Source organism: Chrysemys picta, chromosome 4 (genome assembly GCF_011386835.1).
Source record: "Chrysemys picta bellii isolate R12L10 chromosome 4, ASM1138683v2, whole genome shotgun sequence".
NCBI lineage: Eukaryota > Metazoa > Chordata > Testudines > Emydidae > Chrysemys > Chrysemys picta.
In genome coordinates this window covers 142063265-142083532 of record NC_088794.1, presented here as the reverse complement: position 1 = coordinate 142083532, position 20268 = coordinate 142063265, and the positions used below count along the sequence as shown (strand labels likewise).

Here is a 20268-nt window from a genome sequence, read left to right as displayed (position 1 = left end):
GATGCCGCTGTATACTGCAGCTGAGGTACTTCAGCTTACCCCTCACTTAATGCCGCATGTATGGTCCATTTACTTACCCCCTCTATTAATTTTAAAGTTCATCAGCCACCCTGTGGGAAACAAATTATGACAAACTGTGAATTAAAATGACATGTAAATATATTGGGGGCACACTTTCAGGGAATAACCTCAATAAAGTACTGAGTAAATGCAACATTTTAAAGCAAACATGAGGGACAAATTGTAAACAGTGAGAAAACTGTCTCTATATTTATCCAAGATGGCTGCTACTATTACTGCTGGAGCTCTGCTGTTGCCTAGGCTGGGTGGTATTAACTGACACTGCTCCTAAGGGCTGCAAATAGCAATGTTTCATTAGAAAGTAACTGAAGCTGTAGCACATCAAGGCAACAATACATTTTTTTAAAAAAAACTCTAATATAATGTTTCTACAAAAGTTTTCAATACATAGCAAAATGGTCACTTGACTTGGAAGTATGACCTCCAGTTGGCAATAATGCTGTCAGCTTGTGGACTCTGGGCTTTTTATCTCACTATATATAACACTTTTTTAAAAAACAGGACTGGTAGTTGTCCACATAAGTGACAGTCTATATTTTTCATAGATAGTACTTTTTCTATGAAACTCAGGTCATCTGCTTCTTTTCTTAAATGATGTCTTGAGGGTGCTGCCTGTGTATGAAGTGCTAACCATATCCTGGACTACACAAACTCTAAGGCCAAGGTGTTTATAGGTAATAAACCCGAAGGCTGATGTGCAAGGTATTTATCAGTCAAGGATATGGTGGTTATTACCAGGTTAGCAGGGAGCACCGTCTGTTACTGTTTTTAATAACAATTTGTGCCTCTGTACTTCAGGTTCTTTGGAGAAGGGACTCTATCTTTTTGGATGAATTTTGACTTCTGTAAAGCATTGTGTACCTCTTTGATGCAATATATGTAAATGACAAAGAAGATGCTCTTTCACCCCCTTTTTCTCCTTTACTTTTCTTGTATCTGTGCCCCTAGGAAATATTGGCCACTTTTCCCACAATAAATATTTTTAAAAAATAAATATCTCATTCTCCCTTCTTTCCTTCCTCTGTCTCTCTTCTCCTCAGAAAACGTACATTTCTCATAAACATTATTTGAAGACTGAATATGATGGATATAGATGTTTTCTCACTGCTGCCTGCAACCCTTCAGCATGTTTTTCACTGAAACTTGGACAGAAGGGAGAAGTAGGGTCTTTAAAAAATCAGTATAATTAATTTTTTAAAAAATTAAGTATGCTTGTGTGTAGCTTAGCTGTCCATGTTTGGCATCTTGGAGATGGAGATATGAGCCAAGGTCATGTGGGAGAAACAGGATAGGGAAAAGAGTGGGAAGCTAAGATGGTCACTTTTGTTTTGGTCATATGGATGTGTGGTTCTGAGAGCACTAGTCAATCAGATTGCAGCTGTCATACTGTACAGATGTTGAGGTTTAACCACGGTCCTGGAAATCCCAGTGCTGTGATCAACTACTTTGTCTGAGCTCAGGGTTTTGCATACTGCATGATTATTAAGACGTAATCACAGCTATGTAAATCAGGCCTCTTCCACCAATCTCAATGCAAGTATTTGCCTACCAGAAAACTGTCTAGAGTGTTGGTCATTCCTGTATTCTGACGGTTGGAGAACTCCATTTCAATACAAATATATATATATATGCGATGGTGAATTAAAAAAGCATATTTTTCTCCTAAGGATTATTTGTCCAAGATAAGTGTTTAGTAAAGTAGTATATGTATATTTCAGGGCCTTTGAACTTTGTGCAATTTATAATTAACTTTTCCAATAGGTCATGGTATCTTGATGGCAGAGTGCTGTTACTGATTACTTCAGTCTGCATTGTTTTTCCCCTTGCACTTCTTCCGAAAATTGGTAAGTAATTTAAGGAAAGAAGATAGTATTATTCTATTTTAGTAGCAATTACAACTGAGGACTTAAAAACCTTAATGGGTTATTTATTTATTTTAGCTGGCAGGGGGTTGGTGATGGTAGGGACTATTTAAGTTATTGTAGCATGTTCTGCCTTCCAGGCCTGCCTAGTTAACCTATTACTTGGGTTGCAATAGTATTTTGTCTGCTATACTAAAATAAAATCTTTACAGCAGAACATTAAAGAGCTGCATTTACTTACAGCATGCCATTAGTGGTAAGCCAGTTCTAATTCTGCCCTACAAAACTACATAAATGATCTGTGACAGGCAGTTGGAATGTTGTTATTCTGAGTCTTAAGCCCCAGATACCAAGCACTGTAATAGAAAACATGCCTAAAATGTAAAGCTTCAGCTGTACATTAGGATCAATTTTCTTATAAATTGCCTTTTATTTTTACTGTTATTTTACAGGCTTTCTTGGCTATACAAGTAGTTTATCATTTTTCTTTATGGTGTACTTTGCTCTTGTGGTAAGTTAAAAATCAGTGCACAGCTTATCTAGCTAACATTTTTCTTATTGTTTAAATGCTTTTATAAGTCTTTCCTTTTTTTCCCCGACTTTTTTTAAAGTTCTCTGTAAAATTAAGAGTTTTCTCTGTGTCCTGGCATACACTTTTTTGGACAGGATAAGTTTGTTTTTCTGAAGAGGTATGAAAATATGTATGAACTTTAAAGCATGTGAAAAGATTTAAAATAATTATATTTTGGTCTGGTAAATGTAACAATATTTTTGTTTTGCTGACACGGCAGTGAAAACTGGCATGTACACTTCATTTTCCTACTTGTGGAATGGAATTCTGTTTTCTTAGCTTCTAACTATTACTGTAACTAGCACAGGAAGAAAATGTCATATTACAAGTAAATTAAATTTACATGTAGAATGAAGTGAGACAGTTCAAAGTGAAACTGCTCGAAAAGAATCCAAGAGAAGTAGAACTTAGGCAATTTATATTAATACATCAAACACCTTCTTTGCAACTGAAAGGAAAACTTCTTTCCTCCGAGCCATTTGGGGGATTTTTGACCCTGATATTCCCCTATTGTGGGCTCTGTAAAGGAAACAGAACCAAATATTGGAGCTGAGATCTGTTATGCAGCCCTAGGAAGAGAATTGTGCCTTAGAATTGCATTGCTTTTTACTGGAGAGAATATACAGTTGCTAATGCACAAATGTAATATTTAGTAGGATCAAGAAGGTATGTAAAGAGTCCTATTTAGAAGCATGGCAAAATGCCCCCTGCTTTACTCTAGCTTGCATTGACTTGCACGGCAGACTTATTGTATAAAAGGATAAACATTGTGGAAAATGAGTCCGAAGAACGTGCCATCCAGGAGAGCAAGGCAACCCATTAGGAACTGAACCATGTGATAAAACCAAACTTCAAAGCTGTCCAAAACAGCTCCTTAGGGGATCTGTCAAGAACTGAAATGCTCTTATGGGGAGGTTGGGAGGTAATCTTCTGCAGCTTGATATTATGGAGCAACAATAGCCTCTCCATAGTTAACAAGGCTGAAAATGAGTTTCCATTATTAGCTCAGTGTTTGACCTGCCTTCTAAAATACATTTTAAAAAAGCTACCACCCTCAAGAATTATTGGTTAGGTCTTGGGCTGAGGTACGTGCAATGAGTTTTAAAATGCACCCTGTAGTCCTTTTACATTTAAAAGGAAATGGGTGCATTTTTCAGAAATAAGTCATTACGATGAATGAAAAGATCAGAAAAAAAAATTGGTTTAAAAAAGAAATGTATGCATAGAACCATAAAAGATGAACATAAACTATAAGCAAGATTCAAACATGGATACTGCAGAGGTAGAAAGCATTTTGGTTCCAGGCCCAGACCTTGTGTGTGGGGCTAGGAAACGCTATGTATTTCAGAGATGCGGAGGGTACTACATTTCTTATGAAGCTATAAAAATTGCACGTTTCTGCCTTAGTTTGTACATGACAAATTAGGAACTACAAAGAAATGTAAGTGAGGCCATATGCCATTATGTATGTTTAAAGAAAAATAATACGGTTAGGCAAAAATTTAAGTTTTTTTATTTTATTTTATTTTATTTTATTTTATTTTTTTTAAACTGCAACTCTGAAAATCTGGAAGCTGTATGAAATGCAATTTAGTTTTCATAGTTAACTACTTTGAAACAGGTGATATGTACTATTGAAATACATGTAGTTTGCACAGTATTAATTTCTGTCATGACCGCTGTACTTCAATTTGTTGCAGAAGAAATCTGCACCAGTCATTGGAAGTAATATCCTTATTTTACATATACAATAATTCTGTACAATCGGCTTCATGTACATACTGTCTCTTCGGCTTTTGCTTGTGAGCACAAATTTAATGTTTCCTGCTGCAGGGATAGGCACCATATATTGCTCATATCTTATTTAAGCAGCATGGTCTAGTGCAGTGGTTCCCAAACTGTGTGGCACTCCCCCCTAGGGGGCCGTGGAGGAACATTCACGGGGGCGCGCGGCGGGGCCCAGGCCAGCCCCCACAGTGGGGGAGGGGGACAAGGAGGGAGCGGCACCCAGTTCTGGCTCCATCTCTGCCTTCAGCCCCACCTCTGCCCCCATCCCCACCTTCAGTCTCCGCTCCTCTGCTGAGCCAACTGCTGTCATGGGGGAGAGCACGGACAGATTCCATTACTGGTAAGGCGGGGGCACAACAGGAAAAGTTTGGGCACCATTGGTCTAGTGTATAGGGCATTAAACTGGGTTCTATTCCTAGATCTCTGTCCTGCTGTGTGACCTCAAGCAAGTCTCATCACCTCTCTGTACTTCAGTGCCCTCATTTGCAGTGGAAATAATGAAACTTACCTGCATTTGCAAAGTGCTTTGAGTTCAGCTGACGAAAAGTATTTTAAAAGCTTCTAAGCTGCATAATTTAAGACCTGTGTTATTGCTGCAGAGGGTTTTCTTGTGCCTGTGTTGCAAGGTTGCATGAACAGCATGCCATATACCCACTGTTCCCTCTGGCCACACTTTTGCTGGGGATACTGCATAAGAGTGGGGCGCTTCTAGTCATTGCTTTCTTGAGAATGCCACAGGTTTGCACATGTACCTCAAGAAGAGTTCATATAAGTTCGAAAGCTTCTCTCTCTCAGTGGCAGAAGTTGGTCCAATAAAAGATATTACTTCATCAATCTTGTCTCTCTAACATGTTTGTACAGATAGTTGCTAGATTTTTAGAGATAAAAGGACAGATCTCTTCCATTTTACCCCTGTTATGAATTTGACCCCTTATTATTTCATGTTTAAAGCCTCGAGCAAGTGATACAAAGAATTTCTAACCTCTAAATATAGATAACTAGAATGGGAAATGTGGGCAGAGCCATAAATACAGTGACAGGAAGAGTGCAACTATAATTATAAATCAACTCATGAGAGGGAAAGTCATATTTTTTTCCTTAATTTCCTTCTAATTTTCATTCTCACCACATGGAACTGTCAAAACCATCCGTGTAGGTAAAACTCCCTATAGCTTTCTGGGAAATGTTAGGGTTTTGGTTTTGGGGGTTTTCTTTTCCCACTTTGCCTTCTAATTGCAACCATGTTTCTGCCATTGCAATGTTAGACCTATACTCCAGCCATGCCTCCTTTAAGGCAGCCTTTAATATCTAATTAACTGGCTGGGAATGATGTTGGCAGCATTTTCTATCAAAGCCTTTTTATCTTCCTTGCCCAGCTCTCCAATAGACAAGCAGGTTGTTTACAATTGACGCAGTGCCCTGTATTACTGTGTTTATCAATATCCACATGTTCTAGTTATTTATATAATACCCCAGCTTTTAGGCAGTCTTGAGAATATTAAATAAACTCTGTCTTTACAGGTTGTAATAAAAAAATGGTCCATCCCTTGTCCACTGACATTAAACAGCCCTATAGAGATCTTACAGGTAATATACATGCTATTTTGAAGTTTTTCTAACTTTTTAGTAATATAATTAATTCTTTCTCTACATCAAAACCCTCGGATTAGTAATATTTTATAATTAAAAAAATAGTTGATAAATCCTTAGTTCCTTTTCATTCATATAATATTGGCATTCTTTAATTAGCATGATTTTATTAGCTAGAAGCAATGTGATCTAATGTCTGTGGTTTGTAGTCAGTCATTTAATGTCATTTCCCTTATTTTGTGTATGTATCTTGCACAGATTTCAAATTCTACTGAGGATTGTAAAGCAAAGCTCTTTCATTTTTCTAAGGAGGTAATGTGCTGTGTATCTTATTAACAGGTGGGGTGTGCAGAGGTTTTGGTTTTTTAATGGATGTGAACTCTCCTGGCTTAGGGCATAAACCAATGTTTTCTAAAGGAATAGTTGTAGGTTGGGGGTACCCAAATATGCCCCTCAGTTGTTCTCCAGTGTCTCAGCTTTCATTTAAAAAAAGTTTCTAGCTGTTAGTTGCGCAGAAGAAAAATCACCCCCCTGGCAGTTTTACTGATAAAACTTTGAGTATAGAACAGCCTTCAGACTTCGTTTGCAAAAGCATTTATTTTTAGGTCTTTCAGGTTTCTGAATGCTGTAACCAATTTTTAAGAGACATGAATACTGAATTTTTTAACTAAAAGTTCAGGGCAGGTTAAAGGAGTCAATAATTTGACACAATAACGTTGCATGTTCTAGACCGCTGTACTTATAATTTAGTAAGTTTCATACTATATAGATGACCAATTGTAGTGTTTACTGACCGTATGTGGCAAATCCTGCTCATTTTTACTTATTGGAGTAGGCTCAGGAACTAAAGTGGAAGTACCTACATGAGTAAGGTGAGTAGGATTTGGCACTTTTGGGCCTTATATATCCAAAAAGAGTCTTGCAGCCCATACACTCCACAGTCAGTGGAAGATTAACCTTAAATATGACCATTGGTTGATATACTGGAGTTCTTAGCTGAAATGGCCCAGTTTCATGAAAAAATTGGGAAACCCCCGTTCTGTAGTATGGAGATTATCCAGAAGCATTAGTCCAAAAACACTCCCATTGATTTCAGGTATTGGATTGAGGCCATGAAGTAGAATCTTAGGTACACTCAAATTAATTTACAGCTGTTTATAGTGAGAAATTATGTTTTCTTTGTTTTCTCCCCCCCCCCTCCTTTTTAGAGCGCTTATGCCATCCCAACCATGGCCTTCTCGTTTCTCTGCCATACCTCAGTACTGCCCATTTACTGTGAGCTCCAAAGGTAACATATGGAAAGCAAGTAATGTTAAAATATAACGATAGTGTTTTTCTTATTCAATCAAAGTTGTCAGAAAATCTGTTCCGTATTTAACTTAGTGCTGTTGAACAATGACAAGGGTTTATCCTTTATATATTAGGTAGGCAAAATTTTCATCTGAGGCAGCACTGGCATTTGCTTCTTAGGCTATGTCTACATTACAACTAGGGGTGTGATTCCCCTGCTCATATGCACATAATCGTGTATGCTTAATAAGAGCTAGCGAGTATGAATTGTAATGTAGCCATGATGGCATGGGAACTGTCAGCAGAGGCACAGCTGAGCTATGCCATGCCAAATATGTACCCACTGTTTTCAGGCAGGTTTGTATTCAGCCCAGCTCACCCCTGCCTCTGCTGTCCATGTTTCCGCAGCTAAACTACTATTTATACTCGCGCAAGCTCTCCATCAAGCTACTGCAAATAGGTGTACACAAGCAGGGGAATCACATGCCTAGCTTGTAGTGTAGACATAGCCTCTGATTATATTTGTAGCAGAGAAATTAGCAAATATGTTTTGATTGTCTACTGGGAAAAAAAACAAAATCCACAGACCTTTACTAGCTGATTTTTATAGCAGCCAGAGAGCCTGCATTTGGCCAAATCTGCACTGATATGATAGTCACCCTGTGTGGCTCAGTTGATAGGATACTGGACTAGGTTCTTTCTATTCCTGGCTCTGCCATTGACTTGATGTGTCATCTTGGGCAAGTCAGAACTGTGGGGAGGGAAAGTTCACCTCTGTGTGCCTCAGTTTCCATGTCTGTAAAATGGGGATAATGATACTTGTCTTGTGTAAAGTGATTTGAAATCTGCAAATACAGGGACCAGCAAAGTATTGGTAATGTTAAACCACAGGGGTTCATCCCTGTAAATTTCAAGATCATTCTAAAGGTAAACTTCTATGTGTTCAACACCTCAAACCATAATAATTATTTTGGGGGGGGGGGCTATTTTGCATTTTAGTCCATCGAAAAGCAGAATGCAGAATGTAACCAACACAGGAATTGGTCTGAGTTTCCTACTCTATTTTGTGTCTGCCTTGTTTGGGTACCTTACTTTTTATGGTAAGTATGTTCTTAACAGTTCTTTAAAGGTCAAGATAATAGTGAAGAAAGTTCTGGCTTATCATGTATTGCATAGTGCATGTACTGATTCTGCCTGCTCCCAAGGATTTTTTTCATTTGATTTGTGTGCTAAATAATTCATTCTGTTTGCACATATATAAAGCCTACTATAGAATGCATAGAGGGGAATAAAATATTTGGGGTATTTAAAATAAGGCCTGAGTTGCACATATGAAATAGTTAAGCCACTTAAGCACTAGTCCTGCAAAGGCTTACAGATGCGCCTAGCTGTGTAAAAATTAACTTCAGTATGGTTATTCAGTGTGTAAGTTAAGCATGTATGTAATTCTTTGCCGGATTGGGGCCTTAAACACTATACAAGTAAACAGTTCACTTACTTAGTTGGGATTAGTGAAATATCTTCTAAGATCATGCCTACATTCAAGAAGCTTGACATGCTAATTACCATTTGGTCAGCCCAGTGCACCTGTAGCACAACATGCAGCACTGAGCCTGCTCTGCCTTACACCAAGGACTGGATCGATAGCAGGCTGACCCGAGGAGCGCGGAGGTGTAAAGGTGGGTTACGGTCATCTTTGCACCCCTCCAAGGCACCGCCAAGAGCAGTATGGACACGTCACAGAGCCCACGATAAGTTGTAGGTTTCTTGTATGGATTTATTGGAATAGAAATCTGTGTGATTAATGAAACAAAAACAAAAGTTTAAACAAACCCTCCAAGAAAGCTTTACTAAACCGCCTCACTAATTATTTGTATCATACATTCCTCCACACAAAGCGACGTCTTAAAGACACTGCTGCTATCTGCAACAGAAAGGCAAACCAGAGTAAGCACAAACACACAATGATCCATAGGGTATGAATTACTGTGGACATGGGGACCAAAGTGTGCATTCTGTTGAAGGTCTCTTTAAAGGACCCTTGCCATTTTAAGGGTGGGGATGGGGAGGGTGGTAGTTATGTTTGGTTGGTGTATTTTTGTATTTCAACAGAAAATGAGGATTTCCAATTATAAACTTGTACATATAAAAATCATCCTACCTGTTCAGCAGACTCCCTCAGTTCTGCTTGTCTGTAGATTTTGCATGGCAGTATGTTGCAGCAGCAGTGTAGTAACTATGCAATTGACAATGCAGTTTTTGAACACTTTCTAGTGCCATATTTTTGTAGCTGGGGCTTAAATATAGGTGACTTAATAGTCTTTCTGGTAGGCTTGCTTCTCCCAAATACTTAAACAGATTTCAGAACTCTTAACTACACAATGGCTTTCTTTTTTTAAAGGTCTATCATAACATTGTCAGAGGTAGGTGAGTGTCCATTTAATATAGCAGTTCAGTCTTCCTATAAAATACAGATAGAAGCTACTCTGCATCAGTGTGATATGTCAACTGTGTGATAGTGTTTGTAGTGCCCTGTCATATAATGTCGCAGTGTTATATCTTTCCAAGATAAAGTGGTTCAGCTCCACATGTATCCAGCTTTATTTTCACATGATTATACGTTTTGTTCATAGATCATGCATGCCAAAGTTGTATTCTCTCGAGTTTCCATCCAGCAAACTGCCCTCTGCAGTATGGTAGCATTATACAAACATGGTCACTGAAATGCATTACTGACCTGCATGAGGATTCTTCTTTCAAATTGCTTCTCAAAATTCACTCCTCTCATGAAGTTAACATGTGTTAATCTCTGGCTTAGAGTTTTATTTACTTTGACTGACAAACAGTAGGGGGGGAAATGCTCTTAAGAGAACCCTTGTCTCTCTGGGTATTTTGTGTTATCTGTTTAGAATGTTTGTGGGCTCAGGACAATCTGGCACAATACCAGTCCTGTTGACCCTTACCAAATAATTACTGATCTGCAGGGGAAATTGCTTTGAGTTCTTGCAAAAAAGCATGCTGCCTCTTCAGACATTAATGTATTTCTGTTGTAGGCACAACAAATTCCTATTATCAATTACATAGTGGAGACTAGCAGTCCCTACCTCAGTGCCTTTGCTATTGGTGTAGGACTGCTCCTGCCAACTTTCTAACCTGACTTTTACTGTCTTCCTGCAAATTAGGGTATTTTTCCCCCTTGGTTCCCCTTTGTCTATTCCCTTTACTTGCTTGCTTGCTTTCTAGCCAGCTGGATCTGACAATGACAGAGTAAATAAATTATGTGGGCTTCCCCTCAAATGATAAAAAGTTCAGGGGGTAGCCGTGCTAGTCTGTATCCACAAAAACAACAGGGAGTCCGGTGGCACCTTAAAGACTAACAGATTTATTTGGGCATAAGCTTTCGTGGGTAAAAAACCTCACTACTTCAAATGCATGGAGTGATAGTTACAGATGCAGGCATTCTATAATGACACATGACACATTATATAATGCCTGCATCTGTAACTTTCACTCCATGCATTTGAAGTAGTGAGGTTTTTTACCCACGAAAGCTTATGCCCAAATAAATCTGTTAGTCTTTATCATTTGAGTCCGGCGGCACCTTAAAGTGCAGTCTAATTCAGCTTGCTGCCTAACACCCTGTCAGATTGGTCAATGCAACTTGGGATAGTTCCACCACATGCTGGCTCTTCCCACATGTTTCCAGATAAGCCCCCAGCAAAAGGGGAAAGGAAGAAAGAGCACTGAAGTCATGTCTTGGAGACCATGTTCCTGGTCCCTTATGCAGTCGACCTAATTGGAGCCTTGCTCTGCCTTGACTACAGCCCTTAACCTTTACTTTGAATGAAATGATTGTGTCTCTTTTTTTCTTTTCCTTTCAGGCCTGATGGTATAATGTACATTAATTAAATAGGTGTTTTTTGTTTTTTTGCAGAGGATACATACAGGGTTCTTTCCTGCTTGCAAGCTACTCGTCCTGTCTTCCACTATCTTTAGTCAAGAAGGCTAATTAAATTGCATGAGTGAAACTCCCCCACCCCTGCCCCACCTCTCCATCCCCTTGTCATAAATGCCATTCCTAGAAAATTAAAAACCAACTGAAAAGCGAAAAAACTTCTCCTTTGAGAACAGATGTTTCTTCTAAAGCCAGTTTGGAAGGGTGTTGACTCTTTGCTGTGGATCTGTAAGTCAATGTGACCAAGAGGCTTTGTTGGGAGCAGAAGCCCACAGTAGCATAAATCTGCTAGGAGTTAGAGTAGTGGATCATTTGTAGGGGTGTGATTTTTCTTTGTTTATTTTTTTTTTAAATCATGGCATGTTCCAAGAAAAGTCATGAAACTTGTCAGGATGAAAGGGCAAAAGTCATGGAAACAAAAGTGAAAGTTGCAGTTATTGGTTTGTTTTCTAAGTAATCATTATTTCCCACTTTTTGTACCAAAAATAAGAGTTGTGCTTGTGCTATAAGAGATTTGAACATAATAGTTGCCATCCCAGATGTGACTTTTGCAAAACTAATCTCACTCTCCAAATAGTTTTAAAATGGTGGTGGAGATTAGAGAAGAACCCTCATTACTGCTGAGGGAATTAAAATTCTCACTGAATATTCTCTCACCTGGTCTTTTATGTTGCTTCAACCCTGTTTTCTATTAAATTCTTGTATTTCCCATGGTTTTACTTGGCAGCTCTCAAGCACCAGCCTTTTGCCACAACATCCAATCACTTACACGTCAAACAAACAAATCTCAATCTCAAGTGTCATTAATAGATGTATGACTTTAGCCAATCATCCCTTCCCCATAATAACTAGTCTGCAAAAATACTGAAAGAAGGAAACTATTAGACAACAGTAGCATATATACATTAGGAGGAATAACTAAGAATTCCTCTTTGAAATTAGAGGCACTGCAGCTACTTTCCCAAATGGTGAAATTTTACCTTCCAAATCACTTTATACCACATGTGTATGGAAAGCTGAACATGTAAGGTCAATTGATCCAGCAGAAAGAGTTTACTTCTGAGCAAAAAAGTGTCTCCTAGTTTTCTGTTCCAGATACAAAGAACCAGCCTTATGGCACAGTGCCTTGGCTTATTGAATTCCACCCTTTTTTCGTCTGTTCAGACAAATGATCAGGAAGACTAAAAACCTAGCAAAAATTGTTCTGATTACTTCTAACTACCGAGACCCTCATTCTTCAAACTGGAGGTGTCAGTTAGCAAACCTATTCTCTAGGATATGCCATAGCAGGATAAAAATCTTTCAAATGAATTATACCAGGCTTCAGCTTGCCGCTTGGAGCCTGAGAGGGTAAATCCTCATGTATTCCCCATGGATTATTACTATTCTGGCATAAACCAGAAAAGATTCTGATAAAGGCTTATTTGGTCTGAATATTTTTTCTTTGGTCTTAATCTAACAAAGTGGACCCTCTTCAAGCCCCACTCATCACTATTTTGGATATCTTATTTGAAGGCTACCACAGATACCTTGGTTGCAGCTCATCAAGTTCAGTTATCTAGACTCATAGACTCGTAGACTTTAAGGTCAGAAGGGACCATTATGATCATCTGGTCTGACCCCCTGCATGCTGCAGGCCATAAAACCGTCCCTACCCCTTCCCTGGACTCTGCTGCTGAAGTCCCCAATCCTGTTATTAGTGACTTCAATCGGCAGAGACCCTCCTGCTAGAGATCCCTGCCCCATGCTGCGGAGGAAGGCGAAAAACCTCCAGAGGCTCAGCCAATCTGCCCTGGAGGAAAATTCCTTCCCGACCCCAAATATGGCGATCAGTAAGACCCCGAGCATATAGGCAAGAGTCTCCATCCTGACCCCTTTTAGCCATTATGCTATTTACCTACCATTGCTTGGTTTTCCTTGACTACTATGTTTTACCATTAAACCATTCCCTCCATACACAATGGGCCTTGAGCTGTGCTGTTTTACAGGATAATTTATCATCTGTCTCCTCGTCATCTCTTTTCTTTAAGCCACTCAGGGTGTGTCTGCAGTGTAAGTGAAGGGTTAGTAAAACTCGAGTTAGCAGATCTTGGATTTGTTAATGGAGCACTGGAGCATCTATACTCTTTGTAATCCTACGTTGGGCTCCAGTGTCTATACTGCATTTTGCAGGCCTGAGTCCAACCACCCATATCCCTGACACTAGCACAATGTTGCCTTGCCTGTGGATTGGCCAGCTAATAGTCTACATCTGCAAAGCCCGAGAATCTCTCTTTTGTAGCCTTTTCTTCTCTGTTTGTTTTCTCACTTGTACATAGCTTGGTTTCATGACTCTGACAATGGAAGTTTCTCTAGATTGTGTATCAAACATCTATATGTTTATTGTTGGCTTCATTAGGGGCAGGAAGAAATTTGTACACACAGCCTCCATTCTGCCATGGGCACAAAACAGCCTTGTAGTTGCTCCAAATGGAAACTTTGAGAATTAATATGGAGGTGATGTATAGTTGTTCTGTTTCTGAATTCCCTTTGATTTATGACATTCAATTTCTTGGTTTTCAGACAAAGTGGATTCAGAATTACTGCAAGGTTACAGCAGGTACCTACCGCATGATATTGTCATCATGACTGTAAAACTAGGCATGTTATTTGCTGTGATTTTGACAGTGCCTCTCATCCATTTCCCTGTAAGTACTCCTAAAAGTTTTGATGCTGGCATAGCAATTCCATAGTATGGTAATACTAATTCTTTGCAGACTGCAATATTAGTCACATCTAGCTTTGTGTATCTTACTAATTTGTCAAGTGATTGATCAAAGACCTCATACTTGCATATGTTCCATGAAAACTCCAAAATAACAACTAACCACTAAGCTAATTTATACTTTTTGAGACTGAGCTTAGATTTAAACTAACCCACAGCGTTGTTTTTAATTTAGAGTAAAGTACCGGTATTTCTAAAATTTATTTGGTTTGATTTTTCTTAAATTCTGTTTTCCAAAGACTGTATGGAGAGGAAAATTGAAGTCAGCAAATAATACTCTGCTGCTAGTGATTTAACGAAAGTTTAATGTAGCTTTGTCTTCACATAGTGTAGCATTTACTTAAGTTTTAGAGCAGTATTTATCATGTGGTTCTAAAATGTAGGGGACAATTCTGTCAGTTTGTAGGGGATTTATGTTCAGAATTTCATTTAGTTTTCAGGATAATGGTAGGCCTCTCTGGCTGAATGTAACCATTAGCAAATATTCACATCAAAGTATATCCAACTACTACAATCCATATGCTCTTCATAAGGAGCTAGTTATGTATATTAATGATTTGTGTGTGCACACAATTTTGCAATAATTAAATGTTTTGTTCTTTAAAGGCTGTAAAGTATGTGTCCTATCTTCTATGACATTTATACGTGAACACCTTTTTTTGGCTTTTGTTAAACTACATCAATAAATGTTTTCCTCTAAAAAGGTCTTTTCCAAGTAAAAACTGAGGTGTACTTCATCAAAATGGAAATAACAATAAGGCTTTTAGAATAAAGTTTTGTGCCTGCTTGAATTTTTTCCCCCTTTTCATTATATAGGCAAGGAAGGCTGTAATGATGATATTTTTATCTCATCTTCCTACTTCATGGATTTGCCATATCCTTGTCACTTTAGCACTCAATGCAATCATTGTTTTGCTTGCATTGTATGTGCCCGACATTAGAAATGTATTTGGATTAGTTGGTAAGTTTTTTGTTCTTGTTTGGGGTTTTTGTTGTTCTTTTGGGGATTATGGGGTTCTATTCTAAAAAGATCACACAATATATCTGCTTATATCCCTGTACCAGTCTTACTACAACTAAAATTTTTCTTACTATCTCGTAAAGGTTCCACCACATCTACATGTTTGCTCTTTGTGTATCCTGGACTGTTTTATCTTAAACTTAGCAGGGAGGACTTTATATCACGACAGAAGCTTGGGGTATGCTATTTTTCCATGTGTTTTTATTGTATGCAAGGATTCTAATGTTAGATACATTTTATTACACTACAGAATATGCTTTGCCTTTTGCACTACACCCATTTTTAGCAGCCTGAAGTCTGCAATAGTAGTGGAGTTTGTCTTCTGCTAAGTTCTGTTTCCGTTCTCTGGTCTTAGTGAAACTAATGCAGTCCACTTCTTTCATGAGCCTAAGCAGTGTAATATTGATCTGAATCCAAATCTCCCCAAAGTCCAGATCTGGAGCTTTAGATCAGATCCATCTGTTTTTAAACATGGCTCTGATATAGTTTGGCCGTGTCCATATTGTCCAGCCAAACCATGTTTGTGTGGAACGCTGTTTATATGCTGTTCCCTAATAAACTTTCCTTGGCACAAGCCCCCTTTTCCCCTAACATTTCCCACGGTTGATAAAACAGCTACAACACTACCAGTGGTAGCCAATGAGGGAGTTCTAATGCAAACAACATGCTACTGCCTGTGACCATGGTTACTGTCATTTTAATCACCATATCAATTGAGAAAAGTTAGGACACAGTGGTTAAAATGCCAGCAGACTATCTACACTGATGTTTCCACCATTTTTATGTCCCCTCGCCCTCTCCTCCATAGGATTGCACTAGGACTAGCAATTATCGGAAATCTTAGTGGAAAGGCTAGTATTGACACCCACATACAGTTTAAAGTCTTGAGTATCTGGGCCTTGTGAGTTGCTTGCGTAGATTCAGCATGATAACATCAGCAGAGCTGTCTATAAATCGGTAATCTGCTTACTGTTATAACAGTTTTAATGCTGTTGAAAATAGAACGCTGTTTCTAAACATGGTTTCCAGAGCGTCTCTCTCAGTCCACCCTGGCTGCTCTAGCAGTGTTCGGAATGTGTTTAACTAGAACTGTCTTTTAAGTAGAGTTTAAATTCTGTTTCTTAACTTGCTTTGAGCCCCTGTGTGCATAGGGTCAAATTAATGAAATTCCTGGAAAGGAATTAATGCCAATATGCAAAGTTCATCTACACAGTTCCCAGGTGGATAGTGTGGACACACTAAATCAATTTTGAAAGGGAATTCTTTGTGAAATCCATTCCCAAAGCAGGCTTAGCTTAGTGTTCATATAGATGAATATCTTTCTGAATATATTTAATTTGTGTTGGAAAGAGCAGCTGTGTTTAAATACTTGGTTATTTTAAACATAGCAGATGATTTAAAAATGTGCTTTTAAGGCCTGTCAATGCATTAGAGGTAGAATTTCTTTTTCATAGTGAGGGTCTTAATAGCAATTCTCAGAAGTATAAATTGAATTCTGCTGTTCAACATTCACTGTTTGTTCTTCTGTCTTCACAGGCTTGTGCATTGTTTATTTTTGGCATACTTGTTGGTCTCTTAAGTTTAGCCTTAATCATTTTCAATTGGATTAATCAATAAAATCCCTTCCATTGCTTCTTGAGCTGGACTTGAGAAAGACAATGCGAGCAAAGACTTCCAGCAACATATTGTAAATTCTCAACTGAATGCTGGACATCTTCAAGAAGAAACCCTTCAGGAGCTGTGTATGAAACAAGTAACATTTTGTTTGTTTACTCTCATGTCTGTTTCTTTGACTGGTTTACTTCTTGCACAATTAAACTCTTCCATTCTACAAATATATTAGTCTTAAAATGACTTAACGTTACCCAGGTGAAGAGGTCACTTTATGAGAGGACATTATATAGTGTGCTTACAATGCAAAAATATTTTGTTTAAGGCTTTCAGATCTTAGAGTCAGAGGTTTGCATCTGCATCTGAACCGGCCCTGGCACCAAGAGCTGAAAGGGGCTTATTTCCTGTGTTCTGGCTTGGATTCAGCTGTTTTCCCATGAGATGGGCAGATTTTACAAAAACTTGTGCCATTCATAATACTGGAAGTCTCACAACAGCAATTATAAAAGGATTTGCATCACTTTCATTAAAATAGCTTGCAAAATTTTACCACCCTCGCGTTGAAATCTTGAAACTGATTGGTCTCCACACTGTCACCCTACCCAATAGGAAGATTTCCCCTCCCATCAGCATGTTCCTCTATTTGAAATTGCACTTTAAATTATGTATAGTTTATACTTCAGTGTATTTAGGCCTTCTTGGAATGAGTGTGTCAAATAAACTCTGTGCCCTTCTAGGATATTTGATGTGTATTTTGGAAGCGCTAGCAATCATTTTTATTTTGCACTTAAGATCTTCCAGCATTTCCATTACAAATGTATTCAAAGCATTTAGAGGCCTGATTTTTTTTATTTTTTTAAGCCCCCTAACTCTCACAGGTGTAACTCGGTTAGCTTCCACTGGAGATACTCTCATAAGTATTACAGCAAGAAGGAACCATTATGATCATCTAGCCTGATTTGCATAAGACAGGCCATAAAACTTCATTCAGTGATTCTGGCTTCTCGCTCAATAATTTATGGTTGAACTAGAGTGTGTCTAAATTTTACACTGGTGTTAGTTAGAGAAGAATCAGACTCCAAAAGTGAAATCCTATTGAAGTTAATGGGACTTTTGCCATATAGGACCAGAGTTTCACCCCACATTGCTAAACTCTTGCGTATCCCCTTATGCACTATTTATGCTTAAAATGAAATCTGAATGCCATTTTCAGCACCAGTTGGACTTCCTCTGAGGTCTAATCCACACAATGCTGAAAATGGTATTGGCAGCCCAGAGCCAACATTGCTCACACCAGAGGAGCTGAAACAGTGATAGGAATGATGGTCAATTTTAAAAAATGTGTTAGTTGTAGAGAATATCCTTTAAAACGAAAATGCTCTAATCTATAGATTTTTATCTTCTAAGGAAGTTAAGACTCCACAGAAATGAGACCTACATAAAGTTAAGTAATTAGACCTCAGACTGGAGCAGCACGATTTAGAGGCTTGGAAACTTCATTATTTCCAGATGTGATATTTCTTTTAATCTGATTTACTACTTACTTTTACATCTGAAATGTAGAATAAGATACAGAAGTGAAACGCTCTAAAGTAACATTTATGCAATTCAGCTGAATTTTGTAACTTTAATTTAAAGTAAACTCAGCTGACACAATTTTCAGTTGTGCAGTTGAGGGACGTCAGATGCAAAGATAGCTCTGATCACCAGCTCTAGTCCTGGGCCAAATAGAGGGCCAAACAGGACTGCTTCAACTTCCAACCACAAGAATGGGTACAGACCATTCTGCGAACCCAGGATTCCTCCATGCCAAAGAGAAATCTCAGCTACCCTTTGAGTCTACTATAGAGACAGACCAATGTGCTGCTTTGATGGAGCAAAGTGACCTGATCAGGGCCCAGGATCTGACCTTAGGAGTTTCTGTAGCATAGTTCTCTTGTCTTCGTGAATGAACATAATATACCTCATGACAGTTTACAGTGTAGCCTTGAGCTGAACAAAACTGTTGGGGAAAGTTTGGATACCTCTGAACATAAGAAGTTTCCTGCCTCCTTTGATCAAGGGATTGGCAGTGTGGATTACTGTGGAAGCCTAGAACAAACAAACATGAAGGAGGCCCTCTCTCCTGCCTTTGATCCCTCTTGCAATTATTCCCACATTTTACTCCCGATTAATAAATATCACTATCTTTTCTTCCCATGGTATGTCTTAATTTCCCCCTTCTCCTAAATGTTCAGCTGCTCAGATATTTCAATGAGTAGTGTGAAAACCTAAATCTTGGGTAACCTAAACTTAAATCTTGGATAGCTGTTACAGAGCCATCTTGGGTAAATGTGACAGTGGGGACAATTGTGAATCAACTACTTTTTTTTCATATGTGGCCTGATCCAAAGACTATTTGAAGTCAATGAGCATCTTTCTATTCATTTGAATGAGCGTTGAATCAGTCTCGATGTTTACTTGTAGCTTTTTTGCAAGGACACTAATAATCTACAAGAATATTAATCAAAATTAGGGGAATTTCTGTGGGGATTCTTTATTTCACATATTACTTTGCCCTGCTCTCATATCTTAATATCTGGTAATATCTGCAAGACATAATTATGGTAATCTAAAAAAGTATTTTAAACTGCAGAGTAAGTTAACATTAAAAACTTAATTGGGTGAACTGGAAAGTTTATAAAAACCTGGCAAGATCTGCAGTTTACTTATACCTCCCTAGAAAAAAAAAGAAAGTTGTGCCCAGCATTAAATCTAATACCCTGCTCTTCTGAAAGGACTGGATTTACAATCGGGTTTGTGTGCATAATTTTGAAGACTGCAACTAAGGAAATATCTGAAAGCATATGAACATACCAATGCTATATTTGTAATGGTTTCCCATTTAAAATACAAACTTTACACTGTAATATAGGTAAACATGACACTTTTAACATCGCTGGGTATTGCCAAAGAGCTAAGCTTTTAAATGGCTAATACTAGTTTGTGAAGTTACTACTCCATTAAGGGGAATGGAAGCAATTCACACCTCTGTTGGAGCTGTATTATTTTAGTCTTGGTGCAGAGTAGTGCAGACAAGACAGCAGTGCATTGATTTATAGTATAAGGGTTATCTTCACAAGGAGAAGAGTTACAAATGTTGCTTTCTAAAAGAAATATATCTATAGGAAATTAAGTTTGGCAGAACCTAAAATCTGGAGAAATAAGCTGAGTTTCCAGAATACCTACACTTCTATTGTCCTTGCTCGTATGCTTGCCTATACTGTGGGAGAGTCGCTGGATAAAAGCTACCATTTCTCTCCCCTCATTAATTATATCGGTATTTTATACCATTGTCCTCATGTCAACATTATCTTTAAAACTTATTTACTGCTTTATAAATAAGTTAAATGGAAATAGAGGGAAAAGTGGACCATGTGTTTACCGGGTCGTTAGCACTAATGTAGCTACAGTAACATAGTGATACCAGTAAAATTCGCAGTGTAGCTGCATTGCATCAGTGCAAAATAGGGCTTGCACCAATGCGACTTACAAGAGAGCTGGATGAAAACTTTTCATTGAATTTTTTTATGAAAACAAATTTTTAAACAGATTTTTTTTGTATGATCATTTCTGTTTTTCATTGATATTTTTCAAATTTGTGTTGAAAATTCAAAAACCCAATTAAGAAAAATGCACTTTTCAAAAACTAGGGAAAATTTTTCTTTGAACATTTTTTTAAAATAAAGTGGCTCT

The 20268-nt window shown here is 38.2% G+C and overlaps 1 protein-coding gene across 9 annotated transcripts in view; it reads left to right on the top strand.

Annotated features, from left to right (window-relative positions):
- SLC38A6 (solute carrier family 38 member 6) overlaps positions 1 to 16757 on the top strand; it is a 53537-nt gene extending 36780 nt beyond the window's left edge. For 2 of the 9 annotated variants that reach the window (XM_042841290.2, XM_005285899.4), the window contains exons 7-16: positions 1843 to 1925; positions 2396 to 2454; positions 5824 to 5889; positions 6151 to 6204; positions 7101 to 7180; positions 8182 to 8282; positions 13700 to 13824; positions 14718 to 14862; positions 15006 to 15100; positions 16459 to 16757. In XM_042841290.2, the coding sequence (XP_042697224.1) occupies positions 1843 to 1925; positions 2396 to 2454; positions 5824 to 5889; positions 6151 to 6204; positions 7101 to 7180; positions 8182 to 8282; positions 13700 to 13824; positions 14718 to 14862; positions 15006 to 15100; positions 16459 to 16539 (889 nt within the window). In that variant the 3' untranslated portion in view covers positions 16540 to 16757. The other 7 variants (XR_006172418.2, XM_065593794.1, XM_042841289.2 and 4 more) reach the window with 7 other exon arrangements.
- Positions 16758 to 20268: the final 3511 nt, after the last annotated feature.